The sequence below is a fragment of the Lampetra fluviatilis genome, chromosome 56 (assembly GCF_964198595.1).
Source record: "Lampetra fluviatilis chromosome 56, kcLamFluv1.1, whole genome shotgun sequence".
Taxonomy (NCBI): domain Eukaryota; kingdom Metazoa; phylum Chordata; class Hyperoartia; order Petromyzontiformes; family Petromyzontidae; genus Lampetra; species Lampetra fluviatilis.
In genome coordinates, this window is record NC_136330.1 from 5,900,269 (window position 1) to 5,924,952 (window position 24,684).

At 54.4% G+C, this 24,684-nt stretch overlaps 2 protein-coding genes across 6 annotated transcripts in view; one reads left to right on the forward strand and one right to left on the reverse strand.

Annotated features, from left to right (window-relative positions):
• LOC144950161 (mapk-regulated corepressor-interacting protein 1-like) lies at window positions 1-7,888 on the reverse strand. The gene is made up of 4 exons (XM_078880228.1): window positions 6,543-7,888; window positions 4,202-4,350; window positions 2,323-2,412; window positions 1-1,996 (listed from the first exon to the last, which is right to left on the reverse strand). Exons 1-4 carry the CDS (start codon window positions 6,548-6,550, stop codon window positions 1,929-1,931), a joined length of 315 nt encoding a protein of 104 aa, XP_078736354.1. The 5' UTR covers window positions 6,551-7,888; the 3' UTR covers window positions 1-1,928.
• Window positions 7,889-10,498: 2,610 nt separating this feature from the next.
• The window catches only part of ARL16 (ARF like GTPase 16), a 31,858-nt gene continuing 17,672 nt past the window's right edge, over window positions 10,499-24,684 (forward strand). Inside the window, exons 1-5 of one of the 5 annotated variants that reach the window (XM_078880168.1) lie at window positions 10,499-10,565; window positions 12,370-12,490; window positions 14,178-14,233; window positions 18,717-18,833; window positions 20,297-20,412. In XM_078880168.1, coding sequence (XP_078736294.1) covers window positions 12,430-12,490; window positions 14,178-14,233; window positions 18,717-18,833; window positions 20,297-20,412 — 350 coding nt within the window. In that variant the 5' untranslated portion in view covers window positions 10,499-10,565; window positions 12,370-12,429. The other 4 variants (XM_078880164.1, XM_078880165.1, XM_078880166.1 and 1 more) reach the window with 4 other exon arrangements.

Below are 24,684 nucleotides of genomic sequence, written 5' to 3' on the forward strand. Positions count from 1 at the left end.
CCAGTGGCAAAATATAATGGTAGGTTTTTACCCTTTTAACTGGTACAAAACTGACACCTTTATTCAAGGCATCATGTTTGCAATGACCACAACACAAGTAGTCAATAAAGCAAACAAAAAGAAGCAACTCTGATAAGGATAATAATATGCACTCACCAATGACTCACGGTCTACCCGTACCCGGCCGCACCAGGGTCGCAAACGGGTACCCGTACCCGACCGGGTACGGGTAGCCGGGTATCGGGTAGGGTACGGGTATCGGGTACCCGGTTGCGACCTCTGCGGTGTAGGGAATTCCCAACAGGCCCTACATCTCTGCTTTGTTAACTTGGTCAAGGCCTATGATACGATCGACAGACTAAGGCCTCTGGGTTATTATCCGTGCTTCCGGGGTCCCTGACTCACTGCTCACGATCATTGCTACCCACTCTGATGATATTCTTAGGTTTTTTCGGTAAAGTCGCGTAGGTAAAACATTAAAATTAATAAAATTAAATAAAATAAAAAATCACGACGTTTTGGAGGCAACGCAAGCTTCCGTCTTCAGGTGGAACCGTCACAGCCACGACAGCTGTATCAAGTAAATGAGAGATTGCAGGAGCTACCACTCCGTTTATATAATGGTTGGAGAGGGGAAGGGCCAAGTACGGCACACTTTTTTATTAATATGGTAAGGTGAGGCTTAAGAGGCTGAGCCTTTGTTATGGAGAGTTACGGTTTGTGACTAAGCCTGGCCTACATAACAAATATTAATTTTAATGTTTTACCTACTTGACTTTACCGAAAAAACCTAAGAATATGAATCCTTGCAGTCACGAAAGCTTCAAATCTAGAATTAATCCACTCTGATGAGTTGGGAGATGCTACTGCTGAACCTGGAGTGTGCCACTAAGAGATCAGGGCCTTACAGAGAACCTGGATGCCTCCACTCCCTCCCCTCCTCGTGACTGATGGGGCAGTTGAGGAGAGAGCGGAGGAGTGCCCATCAAGGGGAATTCTCTTTTCATCAGCTGCGTAACACTGCCGTGTGGAAGCTCCCTGGCCTATCTTCTCTACACGGAACTCCGGGTTCTTCTCGGCCACAGCAATGCCCTCCTCTATGCTTATAAAACGTTGAGCCCTTTAAAGGAACAATTGCCACGGCGTGAAACATTCAGGCTGGCCTGCCCTATGATCCATCCTAGGTTTAAATCATGCTGGATTGTGTGAGAAGCTCACAGATCCTTGGAAGATCTAGACGGTGAGCTCCTCTAGCAGGCGAGGATGCGTTGGATTCTTTGTTTATTGGTGGTGGTGGTGATGGCGGTGGTAGCGATGGTGGCGATGATTGTGCTATCGATGATGGTGATGGTGGGGACGATGATGGTGGTGTTGGTGACGATGATGGTGGTGTTGGTGGTGGTGTTGGTGGTGGTGACGATGATGGTGGTGTTGGTGGTGGTGTTGGTGGTGGTGTTGGTGGTGGTGACGATGATGGTGGTGTTGGTGGTGACGATGGTGGTGGTGTTGGTGGCGACGATGGTGGTGGTGTTGGTGGTGGTGTTGGTGGTGGTGACGATGATGGTGGTGTTGGTGGTGGTGTTGGTGGTGTTGGTGGTGGTGGTGTTGGTGGTGGTGACGATGGTGGTGTTTGTGACGATGATGGTGGTGTTGGTGGTGACGATGGTGGTGGTGTTGGTGGTGGTGACGATGGTGGTGTTGGTGGTGGTGTTGGTGACGATGATGGTGGTGTTGGTGGTGTTGGTGGTGTTGGTGGTGGTGGTGTTGGTGGTGGTGACGATGGTGGTGGTGTTGGTGGTGGTGTTGGTGGTGGCGTTAGTGGTGGTGACGATGGTGGTGGTGTTGGTGACGATGGTGGTGGTGTTGGTGACGATGGTGGTGACGATGGTGGTGGTGATGGTGGTGGCGAAGGCCACGATGATTTACACCTAGTGTTTCTCAGTTGCCAGTGGCTCGCGCTTCTGCAGCAACAACTCCAGGTCCACAGGAGTGAAATCTGCGTGTGAGAAGACCAAACATCACAACGGTGGTGAAATAACTGAGCCCACAGCACTCAGTAACTACTGGGGGAATGGGGGGTGGGGGGGGATGGGGGGGTGGGGGGATTGGGGGAATGGGGGGGGTGGGGGGATGAGGGGTGGGGGGATGAGGGGATGACGGAATGGGGGGGGTGGGAGATGGGGGTGGGGGGATGGGGGTGGGGGGATGGGGGTGGGGGGATGGGGGTGGGGGGATGGGGGGGTGGGGTGAGTGGGGGGATGGGGGGATGGGGGGTGAGGGGAGAGGGGGGATGTGGTGGTGGTGGTGATGGGAGATACTCACTGGCAACGTGGGGGTTGTGCCCAGAGTCCCTGTCTGTGTATCTCTGCGCTCCGCCATCCCTCCCCATGGCGGCTTCCACCTGCAGCCACGCTGCACGTCGCCCACACGCGACAAGACACGCACACTCAGCACAGCGGCGCAACCCCCCCCCCCCCCCCGAGACGCACCGCACTCAAACCGCGGAGGAGGAGGGGGCGGGTATTTGTTTCGTCTCGGCCCGCGTTGCCGTGACCTTGGCTCCTTGTTTTGGTCCCGTTGTTCAACGGCGGTCACTGCAGCTCACAGCGGCACTTGTACAATCACTCACTCGCACACTCACTCACTCGCACACTCACTCACTCGCTCACTCATTGAACACACCGCAGGTCACAGCAACGAACTCACTCGTTCGCACGCACACTCACTCGCTCACTCACTCATTCGTACACTCACTCGTACACTCACTCACTCGTACACTCATTCACTCGCACACTCATTCACACACTCACTCGCACACTCACTCACTCGCACATCGCATCGCACACTCACTCACTCACTCGCGCACTCACTCGCACACTCACTCGCACACTCACTCACTCGCACACTCACTCACTCGTACACTCACTTAATACACTGCAGGTCACAGGTCACAACACTCTCACTCGCACATCCACTAACCACACGACAAGTCACAACACACTCACGTACTCGCTAACTCAACTCACAACAATACACTCATGGACTTACCACATCACTCACTCACCACACTGCAGATCACAACAACTCACTCACCAAATGACTCACTCACCACACTGACAACCACAACAACACACTAATTAAATCACTCACTCACCACATAGCCGATCACAACACTCATTAAATGACTCACTCACCACACTGCCGACCACAACAACTCACTCACCAAATCACTCCATAACCGTGTTTCCTAATTTTTGTGTGAAGTCTCTGTGACTTCATGTCTTCGTACTCTTGTAGATGAACTGGAAATTGTGATTATCTCTGTCTGTGTGTCCCCCGTGTCGCCTAACTGGACTTTGTCAATCTGTGAATGTCTGTGTCTCTGTCTCCGCGTCTCTGTCCCCGCGTCTCTGTCCCCGCGTCTCCCCTCACTCATACGGACGAACTGGACTTTGTGAATATGTCTCTCTGCCCCATGTCTCTCTGTCTCTCCGTGTCTCCCCTCACTCTTGTGAACGAACAGGATTTTGTGAATCTGTGTGTCCGCCTCCGTGTGTCTGCGTCTCTCCGTCGTCTCCGTGTCTCCGTGTCTCCGCGTCTCCGCGTGTGCCCTCACTCTTGTGAACGAACAGGATTTTGTGAATCTGTGTGTCCGCCTCCGTGTGTCTGTGTCTCTGTCTCTCCGTCGTATCCGTGTCTCCGCGTGTCCCCTCACTGTTGTGGATGAACAGGATTTTGTGAATCTGCGTGTCGCCTCCGCGTGTCTGTGTCTCGCCGCCATCTCCGTGTCTCCGTGTCTCCGCGTGTGCCCTCACTCTTGTGAACGAACAGGATTTTGTGAATCTGTGTGTCCGCCTCCGTGTGTCTGTGTCTCTCCGTCGTCTCCGTGTCTCCGCGTGTGCCCTCACTCTTGTGAACGAACAGGATTTTGTGAATCTGCGTGTCGCCTCCGCGTGTCTGTGTCTCGCCGCCATCTCCGTGTCTCCGTGTCTCCGCGTGTGCCCTCACTCTTGTGAACGAACAGGATTTTGTGAATCTGTGTGTCCGCCTCCGTGTGTCTGTGTCTCTCCGTCGTCTCCGTGTCTCCGCGTGTGCCCTCACTCTTGTGAACGAACAGGATTTTGTGAATCTGCGTGTCGCCTCCGCGTGTCTGTGTCTCGCCGCCATCTCCGTGTCTCCGTGTCTCGGCGTGTGCCCTCACTCTTGTGGATGAACAGGACGTTGTCGTCGTGGGAGGGGGCGACCGGCTCGGGTCGCGAGGTCGTCGTCGTCGTCGTCGGAGGAGCTGCGCGTGGCCCAAGCGGCCTCTTGCCGTTCACCACCGGCAAGCCGAGCCTCATGACGGGAGAGCTGCACGCACCAAAGATAAACAACAACAACAAAAACAACAACCGCCATTCGCCACTAAGTGGCGGTGACGTCACCACGACGCTTGTGCCAGGCCAAGTGCACCTTGAAGCAGCCACGTGAAGTGTCGAACGCCCGCTGGCAGGAGGTCACGGGGCAGACCCAGCAGGTGCCACGGGTCGACTGACCGAGATGACCGAGATGACTGGCTGATGCACCACCTGTGCCCCCTACTGTGCCAACTTGCTGTGCTTTAGCCACTCGGCGCTCCGCTCGTTGTTGTGAGCGTCGCTCCTCCCCCCCCCCACACACACATGTAGCCTCGACAGACTGTTGGGGCAAGTGCCGTTAGCGAGCAGCAGCAGCGGTACGGCACGCGAGGGGGTGGGTGGCCAGCACCACGCCCGGCCGCCTTTGTCTCCCCAGTGGCGATGTTTACTACACACCAACCACCAGGTACTCATTTGAGGCCGAGTCGAACTAGGGGAGGCCTAGGACCGGTTCGGATAAGAGCCGCGGGCGGGAATCGAACTCGGGCGCCCGGGTGTGTAGCGCAGCGCTCGCTGACCGCTACACACACAAAACAGACACAGACACCCAAGCACACAGACACACAGACACATAGACACACAAACACCCAAGCACACAGACACACAGACACATAGACACACAGCCACATAGACACACAAACACCCAAGCACACAGACACACAGAAACACAGACACACAGACACACAGACACACAGACACACAGACACATAGACACAGACACACAGACACACAGAACAGACACACAGACACACAGACACACAGACACACAGACACACAGACACATAGACACACAGACACATAGACACACAGACACACAGAACAGACACACAGACACACAAAACAGACACACAGACACACAAGCACCCAAGCACATAGACACACAAGTACACACAAGTACACACAGACACACAAGTACACACAAGTACACACAGACACAAGAACACACAGACACACAGACACACCAAACTACGGTAAATTAGCAAGCGCGGTTATTTGACTGCTGCTGCTGCTACAAATGTTGACAAGAAGCCGACCCCACTCCCTTCATCTATCACCTGTGACGCCAGATCGCTTGCGATTAAATAAAAAAAACCTGGTAAACATAAAAAGGCGAATAGTTCATCTTCTTGGTTCTTTCGGTAAATTCTAGATTTGAAGCTTTCGTGACTGCAAGGAATCATATTCTTAGGTTTTTTCGGTAAAGTCACGTAGGTAAAACATCAAAATTAATGAAAATAAAATAAAAACAAAAATCACGACGTTTCGGAGGCAACACAAGTCTCCGTCATCGGCTGTGACGGTCCCACCTGATGACGGAGACTTGTGTTGCCTCCGAAACGTCGTGATTTTTGTTTTTATTTAATTTTCATTAATTTTGATGTTTTACCTACGTGACTTTACCGAAAAAACCTAAGAATATCTTTCGGTAAAGTCACGTAGAAGGGAAATAATAAAATAATAAAAATATAAAACAATACAAATTCTCACGACGTTTCGACTGCAACACAAGCAATCGTCATCAGGTGTGAAATCCACAGCAAGACAATTTGAAAAAAAGCTGTGGATTTCACACCTGATGACGATTGCTTGTGTTGCAGTCAAAACGTCGTGAGAATTTTGTTTTATATTATTTTAATTTTATTGTTTCCCTTCTACGTGACTTTACCGAAAGAACCAATAATACAATAACATAATATTCTTTTATTCTAAAATATTTTATAGTAACATTTTTATTATTTCCCTTCTACGTGACTTTACCGAAAGAACCAAGAATATAAAACATAATATTATTTTATTCTAAGATTTTTAATAGTTTCATTTATTTTATTTTATTATTTCCCTTCTACGTGACTTTACCGAAAGAACCAAGCGTATGAATCCCTGCAGTCACGCAAGCTTCAAATCGAAAGCTAATAGTTTAGTTTAGAACGCTCCTGTACTTTACGACTGTCGATTTGTGCCTAAAATACAAACAGCGCCGGCTGCTAAGACTTGATAATATAACGGGGGATTCATTTAAAACACAACCACACCGTTTGATATTAACGCACGCGATTCGATGACAGTATTAGTCAATTCGTACACGACACGTGTTTTAAAAATAAACAAAGTTACAGGCGCGGAATCTCAGCACGTGATGCGTACCTGGCCATTGATGTGTACAGTAGGCGGCGTGTGTACAGTAGGCGATGTGCTTACACTAGACCGTGTGTACAGTAGGCGGTGTGTGTACAGTAGGTGGTGAGTGTGTACAGTAGGTGATGTGCTTACACTAGACCGTGTGTACAGTAGGCGGTGTGTGTACAGTAGGTGGTGAGTGTGTACAGTAGGTGATGTGCTTACACTAGACCGTGTGTACAGTAGGCGGTGTGTGTACAGTAGGTGGTGAGTGTGTACAGTAGGTGATGAGCTTACACTAGACCGTGTGTACAGTAGGCGGTGTGTGTACAGTAGGTGGTGAGTGTGTACAGTAGGTGATGTGCTTACACTAGACCGTGTGTACAGTAGGCGGTGTGTGTACAGTAGGTGGTGAGTGTGTACAGTAGGTGATGAGCTTACACTAGACCGTGTGTACAGTAGGCGGTGTGTGTACAGTAGGTGGTGAGTGTGTACAGTAGGTGATGTGCTTACACTAGACCGTGTGTACAGTAGGCGGTGTGTGTACAGTAGGTGGTGAGTGTGTACAGTAGGTGATGAGCTTACACTAGACCGTGTGTACAGTAGGCGGTGTGTGTACAGTAGGTGGTGAGTGTGTACAGTAGGCGATGTGCTTACACTAGACCGTGTGTACAGTAGGCGGTGTGTACAGTAGGCGGTGAGTGTGTACAGTAGGTGATGTGCTTACACTAGACCGTGTGTACAGTAGGCGGTGTGTGTACAGTAGGCGGTGAGTGTGTACAGTAGGTGATGTGCTTACACTAGACCGTGTGTACAGTGGGCGGTGTGTGTACAGTAGGCGGTGGGTGTGTACAGTAGATTAGTTTGTGCGTCGGCGTTGCAGGTGTACAGTAGACTATGTGTGTACAGTAGTTTGCGTACAGTAGGCAGTGTGCACAGTAGCTGCGTGTACAGTGGGCGATGTGTGTACAGTATAGTGTGTACAGTAGATTGTGTGTACAGTAGAGCGCGTGTACAGTAGAGTGTGTGTACAGTAGGCGATGCGTGCCGATGTTCGCGGGAAAGGCGACCGGCAGGCGACAAAACAACAACTAAAAAAAATAACTTAAGATGATTGTTGTTGTTGTTATTATCGTGAACCGCGTGGATGTATAAATATTTATTGGTAGCGAGGGGAATTTCTAAATCGAGCCTTTCGTCATCACGGAAATCAGCCGCCAACTCCGCCGCTTTGTATTTGCCAGTCCGGATAAGTTGTCCGGAGCACCGCGATTCGCTGTCGAGAGCGGGCGGCCCACGTGGGGTGGCGGCGAGCCAATGGGAGGTGCGCCCCGTCCTACCCCCTCCCCCCTCTATCCCTTCCCCCTAAACCCCCCCCCACCCTCCTCTCTCTACCACCGCCCACTCTCCCCCCTCTCCCACCCCACTATCCCCCCCTCTCCCCCCACTCTCCCCCCCCCACTCTCCCCCCCCCACTCTCCCCCCCCCACTCTCCCCCCGCCCGACTCTCCCCCACTCTCCCCCCCCCACTCTCCCCCCCCACTCTCCCCCCCCCCGACTCTCCCCCACTCTCCCCCCCCCACTCTCCCCCCCCCACTCTCCCCCCCCCCGACTCTCCCCCACTCTCCCCCCCCCACTCTCCCCCCCCCACTCTCCCCCCCCCCCGACTCTCCCCCACTCTCCCCCCCCCACTCTCCCCCCCCACTCTCCCCCCCCCCCGACTCTCCCCCACTCTCCCCCCCCCACTCTCCCCCCCCCCACTCTCCCCCCCCCCCGACTCTCCCCCACTCTCCCCCCCCACTCTCCCCCCCCACTCTCCCCCCCCCCGACTCTCCCCCACTCTCCCCCCCCCACTCTCCCCCCCCCACTCTCCCCCCCCCCCGACTCTCCCCCACTCTCCCCCCCCCACTCTCCCCCCCCCACTCTCCCCCCCCACTATCCCCCCCTCTCCCCCCACTCTCCCCCCCCCACTCTCCCCCCCCCACTCTCCCCCCCCCACTCTCCCCCCCCCACTCTCCCCCCCCCACTCTCCCCCCCCACTATCCCCCCCTCTCCCCCCACTCTCCCCCCCCCACTCTCCCCCCCCCCACTCTCCCCCCCCCACTCTCCCCCCCCACTATCCCCCCCTCTCCCCCCACTCTCCCCCCCCCCACTCTCCCCCCCCCCACTCTCCCCCCCCCCCGACTCTCCCCCACTCTCCCCCCCCCACTCTCCCCCCCCCACTCTCCCCCCCCCACTCTCCCCCCCCCGACTCTCCCCCCCCCCACTCTCCCCCCCCCCGACTCTCCCCCCCCCCGACTCTCCCCCACTCTCCCCCCCCCACTCTCCCCCCCCCACTCTCCCCCCCCACTATCCCCCCCTCTCCCCCCACTCTCCCCCCCCCACTCTCCCCCCCCACTCTCCCCCCCCCCACTCTCCCCCCCCACTATCCCCCCCTCTCCCCCCACTCTCCCCCCCCCACTCTCCCCCCCCCCACTCTCCCCCCCCACTATCCCCCCCTCTCCCCCCACTCTCCCCCCCCCACTCTCCCCCCCCCCACTCTCCCCCCCCCCCCGACTCTCCCCCACTCTCCCCCCCCCACTCTCCCCCCCCCCACTCTCCCCCCCCACTCTCCCCCCCCCGACTCTCCCCCCCCCACTCTCCCCCCCCCGACTCTCCCCCCCCCCGACTCTCCCCCCCCCCGACTCTCCCCCACTCTCCCCCCCCCCACTCTCCCCCTCCCAGTCTCCCCCCCTCTACCCCCCCCTCCACTCTCCCCCCCCACTATCCCCCCAAACTCCCCCCCCCACTCTCCCCCCCCACTCTCCCCCCCCCCACTCTCCCCCCCCACTCTCCCCCCCCCCACTCTCCCCCCCCACTATCCCCCCAAACTGCCCCCCCCCACTCTCCCCCCCCCACTCTCCCCCCCCCCCCCACTATCCCCCCAAACTCCCCCCCCACTCTCCCCCCCCACTATCCCCCCAAACTCCCCCCCCCACTCTCCCCCCCCACTCTCCCCCCCCCCCCCACTCTCCCCCCCCACTATCCCCCCAAACTGCCCCCCCCACTCTCCCCCCCCACTCTCCCCCCCCCCACTCTCCCCCCCCCACTATCCCCCCAAACTCCCCCCCCACTCTCCCCCCCCACTATCCCCCCAAACTCCCCCCCCACTCTCCCCCCCCACTATCCCCCCAAACTCCCCCCCCCACTATCCCCCCACTATCCCCCCAAACTCCCCCCCCACTCTCCCCCCCCACTATCCCCCCAAACTCCCCCCCCACTCTCCCCCCCCACTATCCCCCCAAACTCCCCCCCCCCACTCTCCCCCCCCACTCTCCCCCCCCCCCCACTCTCCCCCCCCACTATCCCCCCAAACTGCCCCCCCCACTCTCCCCCCCCACTCTCCCCCCCCCACTCTCCCCCCCCCCCACTATCCCCCCAAACTCCCCCCCCACTCTCCCCCCCCACTATCCCCCCAAACTCCCCCCCACTCTCCCCCCCCACTATCCCCCCAAACTCCCCCCCCCCACTATCCCCCCAAACTCCCCCCCCACTCTCCCCCCCCACTATCCCCCCAAACTCCCCCCCCCACTATCCCCCCACTATCCCCCCAAACTCCCCCCCCCACTCTCCCCCCCACTCTCCCCACCCCACTATCCACCCCCCCTCTATCCCCCCAAACTGCCCCACTCTCCCCCCCCCCACTCTCCCCCCCCCCACTATCCCCCCAAACTCCCCCCCCCATTCTCCCCCCCCACTATCCCCCCAAACTCCCCCCCCCACTCTCCCCCCCCACTATCCCCCCACTCTCCCCCCCCCCACTCTCCCCCCCCCCACTATCCCCCCAAACTCCCCCCCCCATTCTCCCCCCCCACTATCCCCCCAAACTCCCCCCCCCCCACTCTCCCCCCCCTCTACCTCCCACCCCACTATCCACCCCCCCACTATCCCCCCCCACTATCCCCCCTCTACCCCCCCTCTATCCCCCCCCCACCCCTCTTCCTGCCGGCCAATGGCGCGAGACGTTAGAGAGAGAGACCGCAGCGCTTATCGCGTCTACGAAATTAAATTGTAAATACTAATTATTTAAAACATAATTATTACAATTACCGAGTCTGGTTCATTGTTCTTTTGTTAAGTGTTGAGGGAATATCGAACGTTGTCGCCGTGTTAATACAAAAGACGACAGATTGTGGATGCTTAAAAAAAAAAGAGCGGGGGTAGTTTGCGAAGGGTTAATTTGCATATGCCAAATTTAAAAATAAATGTCACACAAATTTTTAAAAAAGCACACACATACAGCACAAGCAAATAAACAACTTGGGTTAACTACAAACTTGAATGAAGAAATGTAATGATTTTTTAAAATATATGTTTTTGTTTGCGTTGCTATGGCAACGCGTCACCAATCGCGTCAGCAGAGAGGCCTCAGGCCTGCGTCGACTTGACGGCTTAAAACGTTAAAACTTTACGATACTTTAACGTTTTCTTTTTTTAATGTGCACGCCGCACACATATTTATTTAAACTGCCGTGTCTGCTTGTCTGTAATCGGTGGAGTGGTCTAATTGTAAAGTAACATCAACTAACGACCTCTGATTGAATAGGCCTAAGGTGTTTAATATTATATTATATACAATAGCGAAATGTTTACAAATGGTAATGTTACTGCGGCAGTTTAACAAAACATATACTCACTGTTGCTGAAGTTTAAATGCCACCGAATGGTTTGCGGCGTTTTGATTCGATTCGCTTTCGGGTGCTGTGTTGAAAATTCCGTCACAGTTCCTATGATTGCTTTTTCATTGCTTTTATGGCTTTATTTTGGTGATTTTCGAAAAGTGTATCGGTTTAGCCATGTTTGTGTTGTTGTAGTACAAAGTTAGACTGATGGCCTTAATCTAAGTTGTCTTGTGGTTGTTGTTTGACTTTCATGGCTTTATTTTGGTGATTTCGAAAAGTGTATTGGTTTGGCCATGTTTGTGTTGTTGTAGTACAGAGTTAGACTGATGGCCTTAATCTAAGTTGTCTTGTGGTTGTTGTTTGACTTTCATGGCTTTATTTTGGTGATTTTCGAAAAGTGTATCGGTTTAGCCATGTTTGTGTTGTTGTAGTACAGAGTTACACTGATGGCCTTAATCTAAGTTGTCTTGTGGTTGTTGTTGTTGTTTGACTTGCATCCCACTGGGATTTTTGCACACAGCGTTGGTGTACGCTGTTTTTTCTGTAATATTTTGCTGTCTTTTCTTGGATTTTCTGTTTGCACATATTCACTTAGTCACTTTAAGATGTTTTTTGTTCACGTTTTTGTTTTTTGTTTGTTGCGGTTGCACCCGATTCAAGAGCCGAATGGCTCACAGGGCTATACCAAATAAATGAACTTGAAAACTTGTGTTGGTTTAATCTGCAGCGAATGGAAGAGTAGGCCAATGACCGCATTGTTTCAGGGGCTAATTAGAGCGGCCTCTAGTGGAGATGTGCATCCGCTTGCAAGAACAGTCGACAATTGTAGGTGGCTGGCTCCTGTAATCTTCTAACTATCATAATACAGGGGGTTTAGATCGCGTAAATATGTAAATGTTGTGTCGTTAAACCCGCCACCACCCGACACAGACAATTAGTGAGGTTTAGTGTCACGTAAACAGAACGTGGCAATTCGTTACGAGTAGAGCACTAGTGTGTAGTGTATAGTGTGGTGTATAGTAGTGTAGTGTATAGTAGTGTAGTGTATAGTAGTGTGTAGTTTAGTGTATAGTAGTATAGTGTATAGTAGTATAGTGTATAGTAGTGTATTGTATAGTGTAGTGTAGTGGATAGTGTAGTGTATAGCGAAAGCCTCCTAAGTGCGAAACTGATCTTTCGACATTGTTCCACAGTGGAGGAGAGTGGTGGCGCAGTGGTTAGCGCGCTGCGGCGATAACAACAGACCGGGGGAGATGCTGTTGCTGCTGGGACCGACGGGTTCTGGAAAGACTCTGCTTCTCAAAAGACTACAAAATATCCTTCTCTAAAGAAATTATTGTCGCGCGTGTGAGATGCCAAATTGGGGAGCGGTGGCGCAGTGGTTAGCGCTGTGCTGCGCTACGAACCCGGCAAAGAACCGAGTTCGATTCCCACTCGCGGCCACCAGCAGCCAGTGACGATTATCTGAACCGATCCTGGGCCTCCCCTAGGTCGACTCGGCCTCAAATGGGGAGACAAAGGCAGCCGGGCGTGGTGCTGGCCACCCACCCCCTCCTGTGCCATGCCGGCCTTAGAAGGTGCTGCTTGCCAACAGCACTTGCCCTAACACTCTGTTAAGCCTATTCGGGGGATCTTTGTCTTTGATATCAATTGAGTTCAGCAATGGGCATTTTGTGGTTAATTCCACTGTGTGTGTGTGAGTTTAGCTGTGGTAGTAAACCTTAGAACCTGTAGAAAACCCATACAGACCGGGGAGATCATACAAACTCCACTCACTCACTCTGTAGAACAGGGGGAGATCATACAAACTCCACTCACTCACTCTGTAGAGCAGGGGGAGATCATACAAACTCCACTCACTGTAGAACAGGGGGAGATCATACAAACTCCACTCACTCACTCTGTAGAACAGGGGGAGATCATACAAACTCCACTCACTCACTCTGTAGAGCAGGGGGAGATCATACAAACTCCACTCACTGTAGAACAGGGGGAGATCATACAAACTCCACTCACACTCACTCTGTAGAACAGGGGGAGATCATACAAACTCCACTCACTCACTCTGTAGAACAGGGGGAGATCATACAAACTCCACTCACTCACTCTGTAGAACAGGGGGAGATCATACAAACTCCACTCACTCACTCTGTAGAACAGGGGGAGATCATACAAACTCCACTCACTCACTCTGTAGAGCAGGGGGAGATCATACAAACTCCACTCACACTCACTCTGTAGAACAGGGGGAGATCACACAAACTCCACTCACTCACTCTGTAGAACAGGGGGAGATCATACAAACTCCACTCACACTCACTCTGTAGAACAGGGGGAGATCATACAAACTCCACTCACTCACTCTGTAGAACAGGGGGAGATCATACAAACTCCACTCACTCACTCTGTAGAACAGGGGGAGATCATACAAACTCCACTCACACTCACTCTGTAGAACAGGGGGAGATCACACAAACTCCACTCACTCACTCTGTAGAACAGGGGGAGATCATACAAACTCCACTCACACTCACTCTGTAGAACAGGGGGAGATCACACAAACTCCACTCACTCACTCTGTAGAACAGGGGGAGATCATACAAACGGTAGAACAGGGGGAGATCATACAAACTCCACTCACACTCACTCTGTAGAGCAGGGGGAGATCACACAAACTCCACTCTGCAGAACCCATCATCACCAACCGTCCTACAAAGTGATGGGACTTTGTAGAATTCATGTTGAGATTTATAAGGGCACGGGGTGACGGATAAGGTCTCAATTGGTCTGTAATATAAGGTAGGGCACTGATAAGGGGTTGACAGGTATGCAACACGTCCAAATACGCAACGGGTTGCGTTGGCGGTGTGCACGTGCATGAGGTGTTCGGATGCACGCAATCGAGATGTGCAACTGATCGGTTTCAGGGATTGGTTGGGAATTTTATTTTTTAAATGATCAGAGATCCCCGTGGCCGACTTTGACTCGTCGAGGCCATCACAGATATTCGCCGGCGAGCGCGTGGACAAGTGGGAGGTTCCATCGACCGTGCCCACGGTGATGCCACCAACAACACCACGCAGCGATGACACCGCACGCAGTTATGCCACCACACAGAGCGATGCCAACACACGCGGTGATGCCATCACACAGAGCGATGCCAACACACGCGGCGATGCCAACACACGCGGCGATGCCATCACACGCGGTGATGCCAACACACAGAGCGATGCCATCACACGCGGTGATGCCATCACACAGAGCGATGCCAACACACGCGGCGATGCCAACACACGCGGCGATGCCAACACACGCGGTGATGCCAACACACAGAGCGATGCCATCACACGCGGTGATGCCAACACACGCGGTGATGCCATCACACAGAGCGATGCCATCACACAGAGCGATGCCAACACACGCGGTGATGCCAACACACAGAGCGATGCCAACACACGCGGTGATGCCAACACACAGAGCGATGCCATCACACGCGGCGATGCCAACACACGCGGTGATGCCATCACACGCGGTGATGCCAACACACAGAGCGATGCCAACACACGCGGTGATGCCATCACACAGAGCGATGCCATCACACGCGGCGATGCCAACACACGCGGTGATGCCATCACACGCGGTGATGCCAACACACAGAGCGATGCCAACACACGCGGTGATGCCATCACACAGAGCGATGCCATCACACGCGGTGATGCCATCACACAGAGCGATGCCATCACACGCGGTGATGCCATCACACAGAGCGATGCCATCACACGCGGTGATGCCAACACACAGAGCGATGCCAACACACGCGGTGATGCCATCACACAGAGCGATGCCATCACACGCGGTGATGCCATCACACAGAGCGATGCCATCACACGCGGTGATGCCATCACACAGAGCGATGCCATCACACGCGGTGATGCCAACACACGCGGTGATGCCATCACACAGAGCGATGCCATCACACGCGGTGATGCCATCACACAGAGCGATGCCAACACACGCGGTGATGCCATCACACAGAGCGATGCCATCACACGCGGTGATGCCATCACACAGAGCGATGCCATCACACGCGGTGATGCCATCACACAGAGCGATGCCATCACACGCGGCGATGCCATCACACGCGGCGATGCCATCACACGCGGTGATGCCATCACACGCGGCGATGCCATCACACAGAGTGATGCCATCACACAGAGCGATGCCATCACACAGAGCGATGCCAACACACGCGGTGATGCCATCACACAGAGTGATGCCATCACACGCGGTGATGCCATCACACAGAGCGATGCCAACACACGCGGTGATGCCATCACACAGAGCGATGCCATCACACGCGGCGATGCCATCACACGCGGTGATGCCACCACACGCGGTGATGCCATCACACAGAGCGATGCCATCACACGCGGCGATGCCATCACACGCGGTGATGCCATCACACGCGGCGATGCCATCACACAGAGCGATGCCATCACACGCGGCGATGCCATCACACGCGGCGATGCCATCACACGCGGTGATGCCATCACACGCGGTGATGCCATCACACAGAGCGATGCCATCACACGCGGCGATGCCATCACACGCGGCGATGCCATCACACGCGGTGATGCCATCACACGCGGCGATGCCATCACACAGAGCGATGCCATCACACGCGGCGATGCCATCACACGCGGTGATGCCATCACACAGAGCGATGCCATCACACGCGGTGATGCCATCACACGCGGCGATGCCATCACACAGAGTGATGCCATCACACAGAGCGATGCCATCACACAGAGCGATGCCAACACGCGGTGATGCCATCACACAGAGTGATGCCATCACACAGAGCGATGCCATCACACGCGGTGATGCCATCACACAGAGCGATGCCATCACACGCGGTGATGCCATCACACGCGGTGATGCCATCACACGCGGTGATGCCATCACACGCGGTGATGCCATCACACAGAGTGATTCCAACACGCGGCAGAGGTCGCAAACGGGTTTTGATTCCTTACCCGTAACCGGCCGCACCAGGGTCGCAAACGGGTACCCGTACCCGGCCGGGTACGGGTAGCCGGGTATCGGGTAGGGTACGGGTATCGGGTACCCGGTTGCGACCTCTGCCACACGGTGATGCCATCACACAGAGTGATGGCACCACACGGTGATGCCAACACGCACCACACAGATGCCACCACACACCACACGGTGATGCCAACACGCACCACACAGATGCCACCACACACCACACGGTGATGCCAACACGCACCACACAGATGCCACCACACACCACACGGTGATGCCAACACGCACCACACAGATGCCACCACACACCACACGGTGATGCCAACACGCACCACACAGATGCCACCACACACCACACGGTGATGCCAACACGCACCACACAGATGCCACCACACACCACACGGTGATGCCAACACGCACCACACAGATGCCACCACACACCACACGGTGATGCCAACACGCACCACACAGATGCCACCACACACCACACGGTGATGCCAACACGCACCACACAGATGCCACCACACACCACACGGTGATGCCAACACGCACCACACAGATGCCACCACACACCACACGGTGATGCCAACACGCACCACACAGATGCCACCACACACCACACGGTGATGCCAACACGCACCACACAGATGCCACCACACACCACACGGTGATGCCAACACGCACCACACAGATGCCACCACACACCACACGGTGATGCCAACACGCACCACACAGATGCCACCACACACCACACGGTGATGCCAACACGCACCACACAGATGCCACCACACACCACACGGTGATGCCAACACGCACCACACAGATGCCACCACACACCACACGGTGATGCCAACACGCACCACACAGATGCCACCACACACCACACGGTGATGCCAACACGCACCACACAGATGCCACCACACGGTGATGCCAACACGCACCACACAGATGCCACCACACACCACACGGTGATGCCAACACGCACCACACAGATGCCACCACACACCACACGGTGATGCCAACACGCACCACACAGATGCCACCACACACCACACGGTGATGCCAACACGCACCACACAGATGCCACCACACACCACACGGTGATGCCAACACGCACCACACAGATGCCACCACACACCACACGGTGATGCCAACACGCACCACACAGATGCCACCACACACCACACGGTGATGCTAACACGCACCACACAGATGCCACCACACACCACACGGTGATGCCAACACGCACCACACAGATGCCACCACACACCACACGGTGATGCCAACACGCACCACACAGATGCCACCACACACCACACGGTGATGCCAACACGCACCACACAGATGCCACCACACACCACACGGTGATGCCAACACGCACCACACAGATGCCACCACACACCACACGGTGATGCCAACACGGCCATGCCACCACAGGCAGTTATTTATTTATTTCACAATTGATGCCCGACCTCCGATGAACCGCTCTGAACAGTCTCATCATTGGCGGCGGGCAGGGTGGCAGACCAGTGTCCCACTACGAACCTGGTCGAGACCTGAGTTGGATTCCCGCTCACGACCAAGAACGGCAACAGCAAGTACTTAGTTAAACCGTTCCCGGCCCTAGGTCGACTCAGCCTTAAATGAGTACTGTACACGGTGGCGAGATGTTAGCTACCTCGCGTGGTATACAGGAGGTCGTGGGTTTGATCTTGATCTTGACGTCTGCTGTATATTTGGAGTCTGCATGTCTCTCTCATTATCACCACAGTGGCTAGGAGATGTTAACTACCTCGCCTAGTATACAGGAGGTCGTGGGTTCGATCCTGACCCTGACGCCTGCTGCTGTATATTTGGAGTTTGCGTGTCTCTCTCATCATCACCACAGTGGCTAGGAGATGTTAACTACCTCACCTGGTATACAGGATGTCGTGAGTTTGATCTTGATCTTGACGTCTGCTGTATATTTGGAGTCTGCATGTCTCTCTCATTATCACCACAGTGGCTAGGAGATGTTAACTACCTCGCCTGGTATACAGGAGGTCGTGGGTTTGATCCTGACCCTGACGCCTGCTGCTGTATATTTGGAGTTTGCGTGTCTCTCTCCCTGTGGCCGCGTGGATTTTTCTCCGGGTCCTCCGGTTTTCCCTCCACATTTAGAAACACGCGTCTAGGGTATTTGGCCACGATAAATGTCCACGTGATGAGCCACTTCGTTCAGCTACCATTTGTGATAGCCAGGTTGCTTCTGAAACCGCGCTACGTAGCTCAGTGGGCCTTAGCTGGTGAAATAATTTTCTAAAAGTTTGTTTTAGTTGACATGATGCGCTGTGTAACATCAGCGCTGGGGGGAGACAAAGGTGGCCGTGCGTGCATGTTGCTGGCCACGCACCACCTTCTCGCGTGCACTGCCGCCCTTCATAGGCGCTCAGCACTTGCCCCAAACGTCCGCTAAGGCTATACGGGGGGTGTGGGAACTTTGCCTTTGTTACAGGTGGGCACCAACCTCGTGGACGTGTCCGTTGGCAAGCGCCGGTTGACCCTGCGGGAACTCGGGGGCACCATGGCGCCCATCTGGGACAGCTACTACAAGCACAGCGCGGCTGTCATTGTGAGAGCTTCGCACGGGGCATCGCCGCTGCAACACCCACCCACCAGTTAACATCTCACGGTGGCTGGGAGATGGTAGCTACTTCGCCTGGTACGCAGGAGGTCGTGGGTCCGATCCCGACCCTGACGACGCCTGCTGTTGTATATTTGGAGTTTGCGTGTCTCTCTCTGATCATCGTCATCACGGTGGCTGGGAGATGTTAACTACCTCGCCTGGTATACAGGAGGTCGTGGGTCCGATCCTAACCCTGACGATGCCTGCTGTATATTTGGAGTTTGCGTGTCTCTCTCTCATCATCATCACGGTGGCTAGGAGATGTTAACTACCTCGCCTGGTATGCAGAGGAGGTCGTGGGTCCGATCCTAACCCTGACGATGCCTGCTGCTGTATGTTTGGAGTTTTCGTGTCTCATCATCATCACGGTGGCTAGGAGATGTTAACTACCTCGCCAGTTTGCGTGTCTCTCTCCCCGTGTAGACTTTTCTCCGGGTCCTCCGGTTTTTTCCCCTCCACATTTAGAATCACCGCCACGCGTTCGTAGTATTTGGCTGCTGCTCTACATTTCCACACGCCGATGATGATCATCCCAATGAGCTATGATTTGTGAGAGCCAGGTCGCCTCTGACAAAGAGTTACACAGCTCAGTGGCAGAGGTCGCAAACGGGTTTTGATTCCTTACCCGTACCCGTACCCGGCCGCACCAGGGTCGCAAACGGGTACCCGTACCTGGCCGGGTACGGGTAGCCGGGTATCGGGTAGGGTACGGGTATCGGGTAGGGTACGGGTATCGGGTAGGGTACGGGTATCGGGTACCCGGTTGCGACCTCTGCTCAGTGGTGGGGCTCACACCCGGTAAAACACAAGTCGTTTGTCGCATTGTGATTCTCACTTGAATGCTTCGTAGGCTTTCGCGACCAATATTAGTCCATGACAGAGGGTTTTTTTGGGGGTTGGATCGCGTAAATATGAATGTGTCGTTAAACCCGCCACCACCCGACACGGCCAATTAGTAAGGTTTGTCACGTGAATAAAACGTGCCAATTCGTTACATTTATAGTGTATAGTGTAGTTTATAGCCGTGTAGTGTATAGTAGTAGTGTATAGTTATGTAGTCTATAGTGTAGTGTATAGTGTAGTCTATAGTGTAGTCTACAGTGTAGTCTACGAGTACAGCACTAACCGGTTGTGTTGGCGAGTAAACCCACTACAACATTTACATTTATAGTGTAGTGTATAGTGTAGTTTATAGTCGTGTAGTGTATAGTAGTGTAGTCTATAGTTATGTAGTGTATAGTGTAGTCTATAGTGTAGTCTACGAGTACAGCACTAACCGGTTGTGTGTTGGAGAGCAAACCCACTACAACATCTACAATTCGAGTGCCGTGACGTGTCGCGATCCTCTCTTCCTGCGTGGTCAACCTCGCTCGCTCTCCTGCTGTCTCTTTCCCCCGTGCCCCCCGTAGTTCGTGGTGGATGTGGCCAATCCTAGGCAGCTGGCATCGGCCGGAGTTCAACTCTGGGAGGTCTTGGCACACGAGGAAGTGCGGGACAAGTCCCTGTGCGTGCTGCTCAACAAAACGTAGGCGTCCCATCTTTCGCTCTCGCTCTCTCTCTCCCATGCCGGGGACGCACACGCCGTGTTCTTTGAACGTTGGGGGTGCCGGTCAGGCCCTCTGCACAAATGCAAACGGTCGATACTCTTAGTTCTTTCGGTAAAGTCACCATGTAGGTAAAAAAATGAAATGAAAATTAATAAAAATAAAATAATAAAAATCACGACGTTTCGGAGGCGACACAAGTCTCCGTCATCAGGTGGGACCGTCACAGCCAGATTTGCTGTATCAAGCATCACTTGATACGGCAATTTTTACTATTTTATTATTTTATTTGTATTAATTTTAATTTCATTTTTTACCTACGTGACTTTACCGAAAGAACTAAGGGTATGAATCCTTGCAGTCACGAAAGCTTCAAATCTAGAATTTTAATTATTTTTTATTATTTTATTTGTATTAATTTTAATTTCATTTTTTACCTACGTGACTTTACCGAAAGAACTACGAGTGTGAATCCTTGCAGTCACGAAAGCTTCAAATCTAGAACGAATGGTCGACTTTGAGCGGGCGGTGTGCGTGACGACGCGGTGATCACGTGGGTTTGTGCCGGTGTGGCGCACGTGCCGCGGGTTTGCGATGGCGCCGTTTGCTGTACGAGATGTTGGTGACCACGTGTCAAATGTGGCTCCAGCGCTGTGGCTGCTGGCAGCAATAAAAGTTGTTAAAAGTCAAAGTCTGTCTCTCTCTCCTGCTCTCTCTCCCGCTCTCTCTCCCGCTCTCTCTCCCGCTCTCTGTCTCGTGGCCAATGTTGACTCTCTCTTTTTTTTACGATCAGTGGAAACAAGAAGATGCTCGGTGTATTCGGTACTTTGCTTCGTTCATCATTTCGTAATTTTTTTTTTATAACTTTGCTTTATGTAAACCCCCACCTCTCGCTTTCTCTCTCGCTCACTCTCTCGCTCACTCACTCGCTCACTCTCTCGCTCTCTCTCTCTCATTCTCTCGCTCTCTCGCTCACTCTCTCGGTCACTCTCTCGGTCACTCTCTCGCTCACTCTCACTCACTCTCTCGCTCACTCACTCGGTCACTCTCTCGCTCACTCTCTCGGTCACTCTCTCGCTCACTCTCTCGCTCACTCTCTCTCTCTCACTCTCTCGCTCACTCTCTCGCTCACTCTCTCGCTCACTCTCTCGCTCACTCTCTCGCTCACTCTCTCGCTCACTCTCTCGCTCACTCTCTCACTCACTCTCTCGGTCACTCTCTCTCTCACTCTCTCGCTCACTCTCTCGGTCACTCTCTCGGTCACTCTCTCTCTCACTCTCTCGCTCTCTCTCTCGGTCACTCTCTCTCTCACTCTCTCGCTCACTCCCTCGCTCACTCTCTTGGTCACTCTCTCGCTCTCTCTCTCGCTCACTCTCTCGCTCACTCTCTCTCTCTCTCTATCGCTCACTCTCTCTCTCTCTCTCTCGCTCACTCTCTCTCTCATTCTCTCGCTCACTCTCTCGCTCACTCTCACTCACTCTCTCGCTCACTCACTCGGTCACTCTCTCTCTCACTCTCTCGCTCACTCCCTCGCTCACTCTCTTGGTCACTCTCTCGCTCTCTCTCTCGCTCACTCTCTCGCTCACTCTCTTGCTCTCTCTCTCGCTCACTCTCTCGCTCACTCACTCGCTCACTCTCTCTCTCATTCTCTCGCTCACTCTCTCGCTCACTCTCACTCACTCTCTCGCTCACTCACTCGGTCACTCTCTCGCTCACTCTCTCGGTCACTCTCTCGCTCACTCTCTCGCTCACTCTCTCGCTCTCTCTCTCACTCTCTCGCTCACTCTCTCGCTCACTCTCTCGCTCACTCTCTCGCTCACTCTCTCGCTCACTCTCTCACTCACTCTCTCGGTCACTCTCTCTCTCACTCTCTCGCTCACTCCCTCGCTCACTCTCTTGGTCACTCTCTCGCTCTCTCTCTCGCTCACTCTCTCGCTCACTCTCTCTCTCTCTCTATCGCTCACTCTCTCGCTCACTCTCTCGCTCTCTCTCTCACTCTCTCGCTCACTCTCTCGCTCACTCTCTCGCTCACTCTCTCGCTCACTCTCTCGCTCACTCTCTCGCTCACTCTCTCGCTCACTCTCTCGCTCACTCTCTCGCTCTCTCTCTCTCGCTCACTCTCTCGCTCTCTCTCTCTCGCTCACTCTCTCGCTCACTCTCTCGCTCACTCTCTCGCTCACTCACTCGGTCGCTCTCTCGCTCACTCTCTCGCTCTCTCTCTCACTCTCTCGCTCACTCTCACTCACTCTCTCGCTCACTCACTCGCTCACTCTCTCGCTCACTCTCTCGCTCTCTCTCTCTCATTCTCTCGCTCTCTCGCTCACTCTCTCGCTCTCTCTCTCGGTCACTCTCTCGCTCACTCTCACTCACTCTCTCGCTCACTCACTCGGTCACTCTCTCGCTCACTCTCTCGCTCACTCACTCGGTCACTCTCTCGCTCACTCTCTCGCTCACTCACTCGGTCGCTCTCTCGCTCTCTCTCTCACTCTCTCGCTCACTCTCACTCACTCTCTCGCTCACTCACTCGCTCACTCTCTCGCTCACTCTCTCGCTCTCTCTCTCACTCTCTCTCTCGCCACCGTTGGGTGCGGTTGTGTTCACCTGGAGCTCCTGCTCTAACGTGTGTGTGGGTGGGGGCCTGGGCTCAGGTGTGAGCCTGAGCCTGGCCTAGGGAGAGTTTTCCTAGGGAAAACGCGAGGTTATCTCTGCGTCTCTCCCCGTGTATCGGCCTGCTGTAGTTAGTTTGTATTACTACTGTCGTTTGTGGGTTTGTCTGTGTGGTGCGTTTGTCTGTGTGTTTGTTTTTGTTTGTTTGTCTGCTTGGTTGGTCGCGTTGTGTGTTGGCCTGGTGTTTTTTTTTCCACCTGGTTTACCTGGCTTAACACCGCGTGTGTTTGGCCTGTTTGTCTGTTTGTCTGTTTGGTGAGTGCTTTGTCTGTGTGTTTGTTTGTTTGTGTGTTTGCTTGTGCGTGCGTTTGTTTTGTTTATCTGTCGTTTTGTTTATTTGTTTGTCTGCTTGGCTGGTCGCGTTGTGGTTTGGCCTGGTGCTTTTACCTGGGTTAACACCGCGTGTGTTTGGCCAGGTTGTCTGTTTGGTGAGTGTTTGTTTTGTGTGTTTGTTTGTTTGTGTTTGCTTGTGCGTGCGTTTGTTCGTCTATCTGTCGTTTTGTTTATCTGTAGTTTTGTTTTGATTGTTCGTTTTCGTTTGTCTGTTTGTTGGTTCGATCGTGTGTGAGTTCGTCTGTGTGTTTGTCCTGCGCGTGTGTGTGCCTGTCTGTGTGTGTTTGTGTCGTGTGCTTGTTTAGTGTTTTTTTTTATTTTGGTGATTATTTTTTTGTTGCTGCTGGTGCTGCCATGCGGGCGACATGGCTCAGCCCAGCAGCACGGAGGCTCTCACGGATAACCACGGCTTCCGATGTTTTCCATCGTCGGGGACAGCACCCGAGGAAGTCGCCACTGCTGTAGCAACGCACACCGGGCTGCCTGCTGTCCGGGTGGTGCAAAAAGAGAACCGTGGCTATGTTGTGTACGTAGCCACGGTGGAGGCGGCGGCGCGTGTGGTGGAGAAAGGACTCGTAGTCGGAGGTGAGGGGGGGCAGCGGGTACAGTGCACCCCTCTCACAGCACCGACGGCGCGGATCACCATCACGGGCGCTCCACCATACATGACCGACGCGGAGCTGATGGGAGAGCTGCAACGCTTCGGCGCGGTGGCCTCGAACATCAGCAGGCTGCCTATGAGAACGCGGAACCCTGCCATGCGACACATCTTGTCTGGGCAACGGCAGGTGCTCCTCATCCTGAAGGGTGGACGCACCGTGTTGGACGTGGCCTTCAAGCGCACCGTTGGTGGCCGCGTCCACACGGTGTACCTGGCCACGACCGAACCACGCTGCTACGGATGTGGCAGCGTGGGACACGTGAAGAAAAATTGCTCCACCAGGGCGGGGTCGGGTGGAGCTGTGACAGGGACGACGCCGACGCTGCAGCCGCAACCGCAGCAGCAGCGGGAGCATCGCGAGCGGCAGCAGCAGCAGTTGCAGGATCAGCAGCAGCAGCAGCTGCAGGATCAGCAGCAGCAGCAGCTGCAGGACCAGCAGCAGCAACAGCCGCAGCAGCAGCAGCAGCGGGTGAGGGAGCACCCCCCGCCGCCGCAGCATGACGTGCAGCAGCAGCCGCCGCAGCAGCAGCGGCAGCAACAACAGCCGCAGCAAGATGGTGCCGGTTCCGCGCCGGAGCGCGGGGAGCCGGCC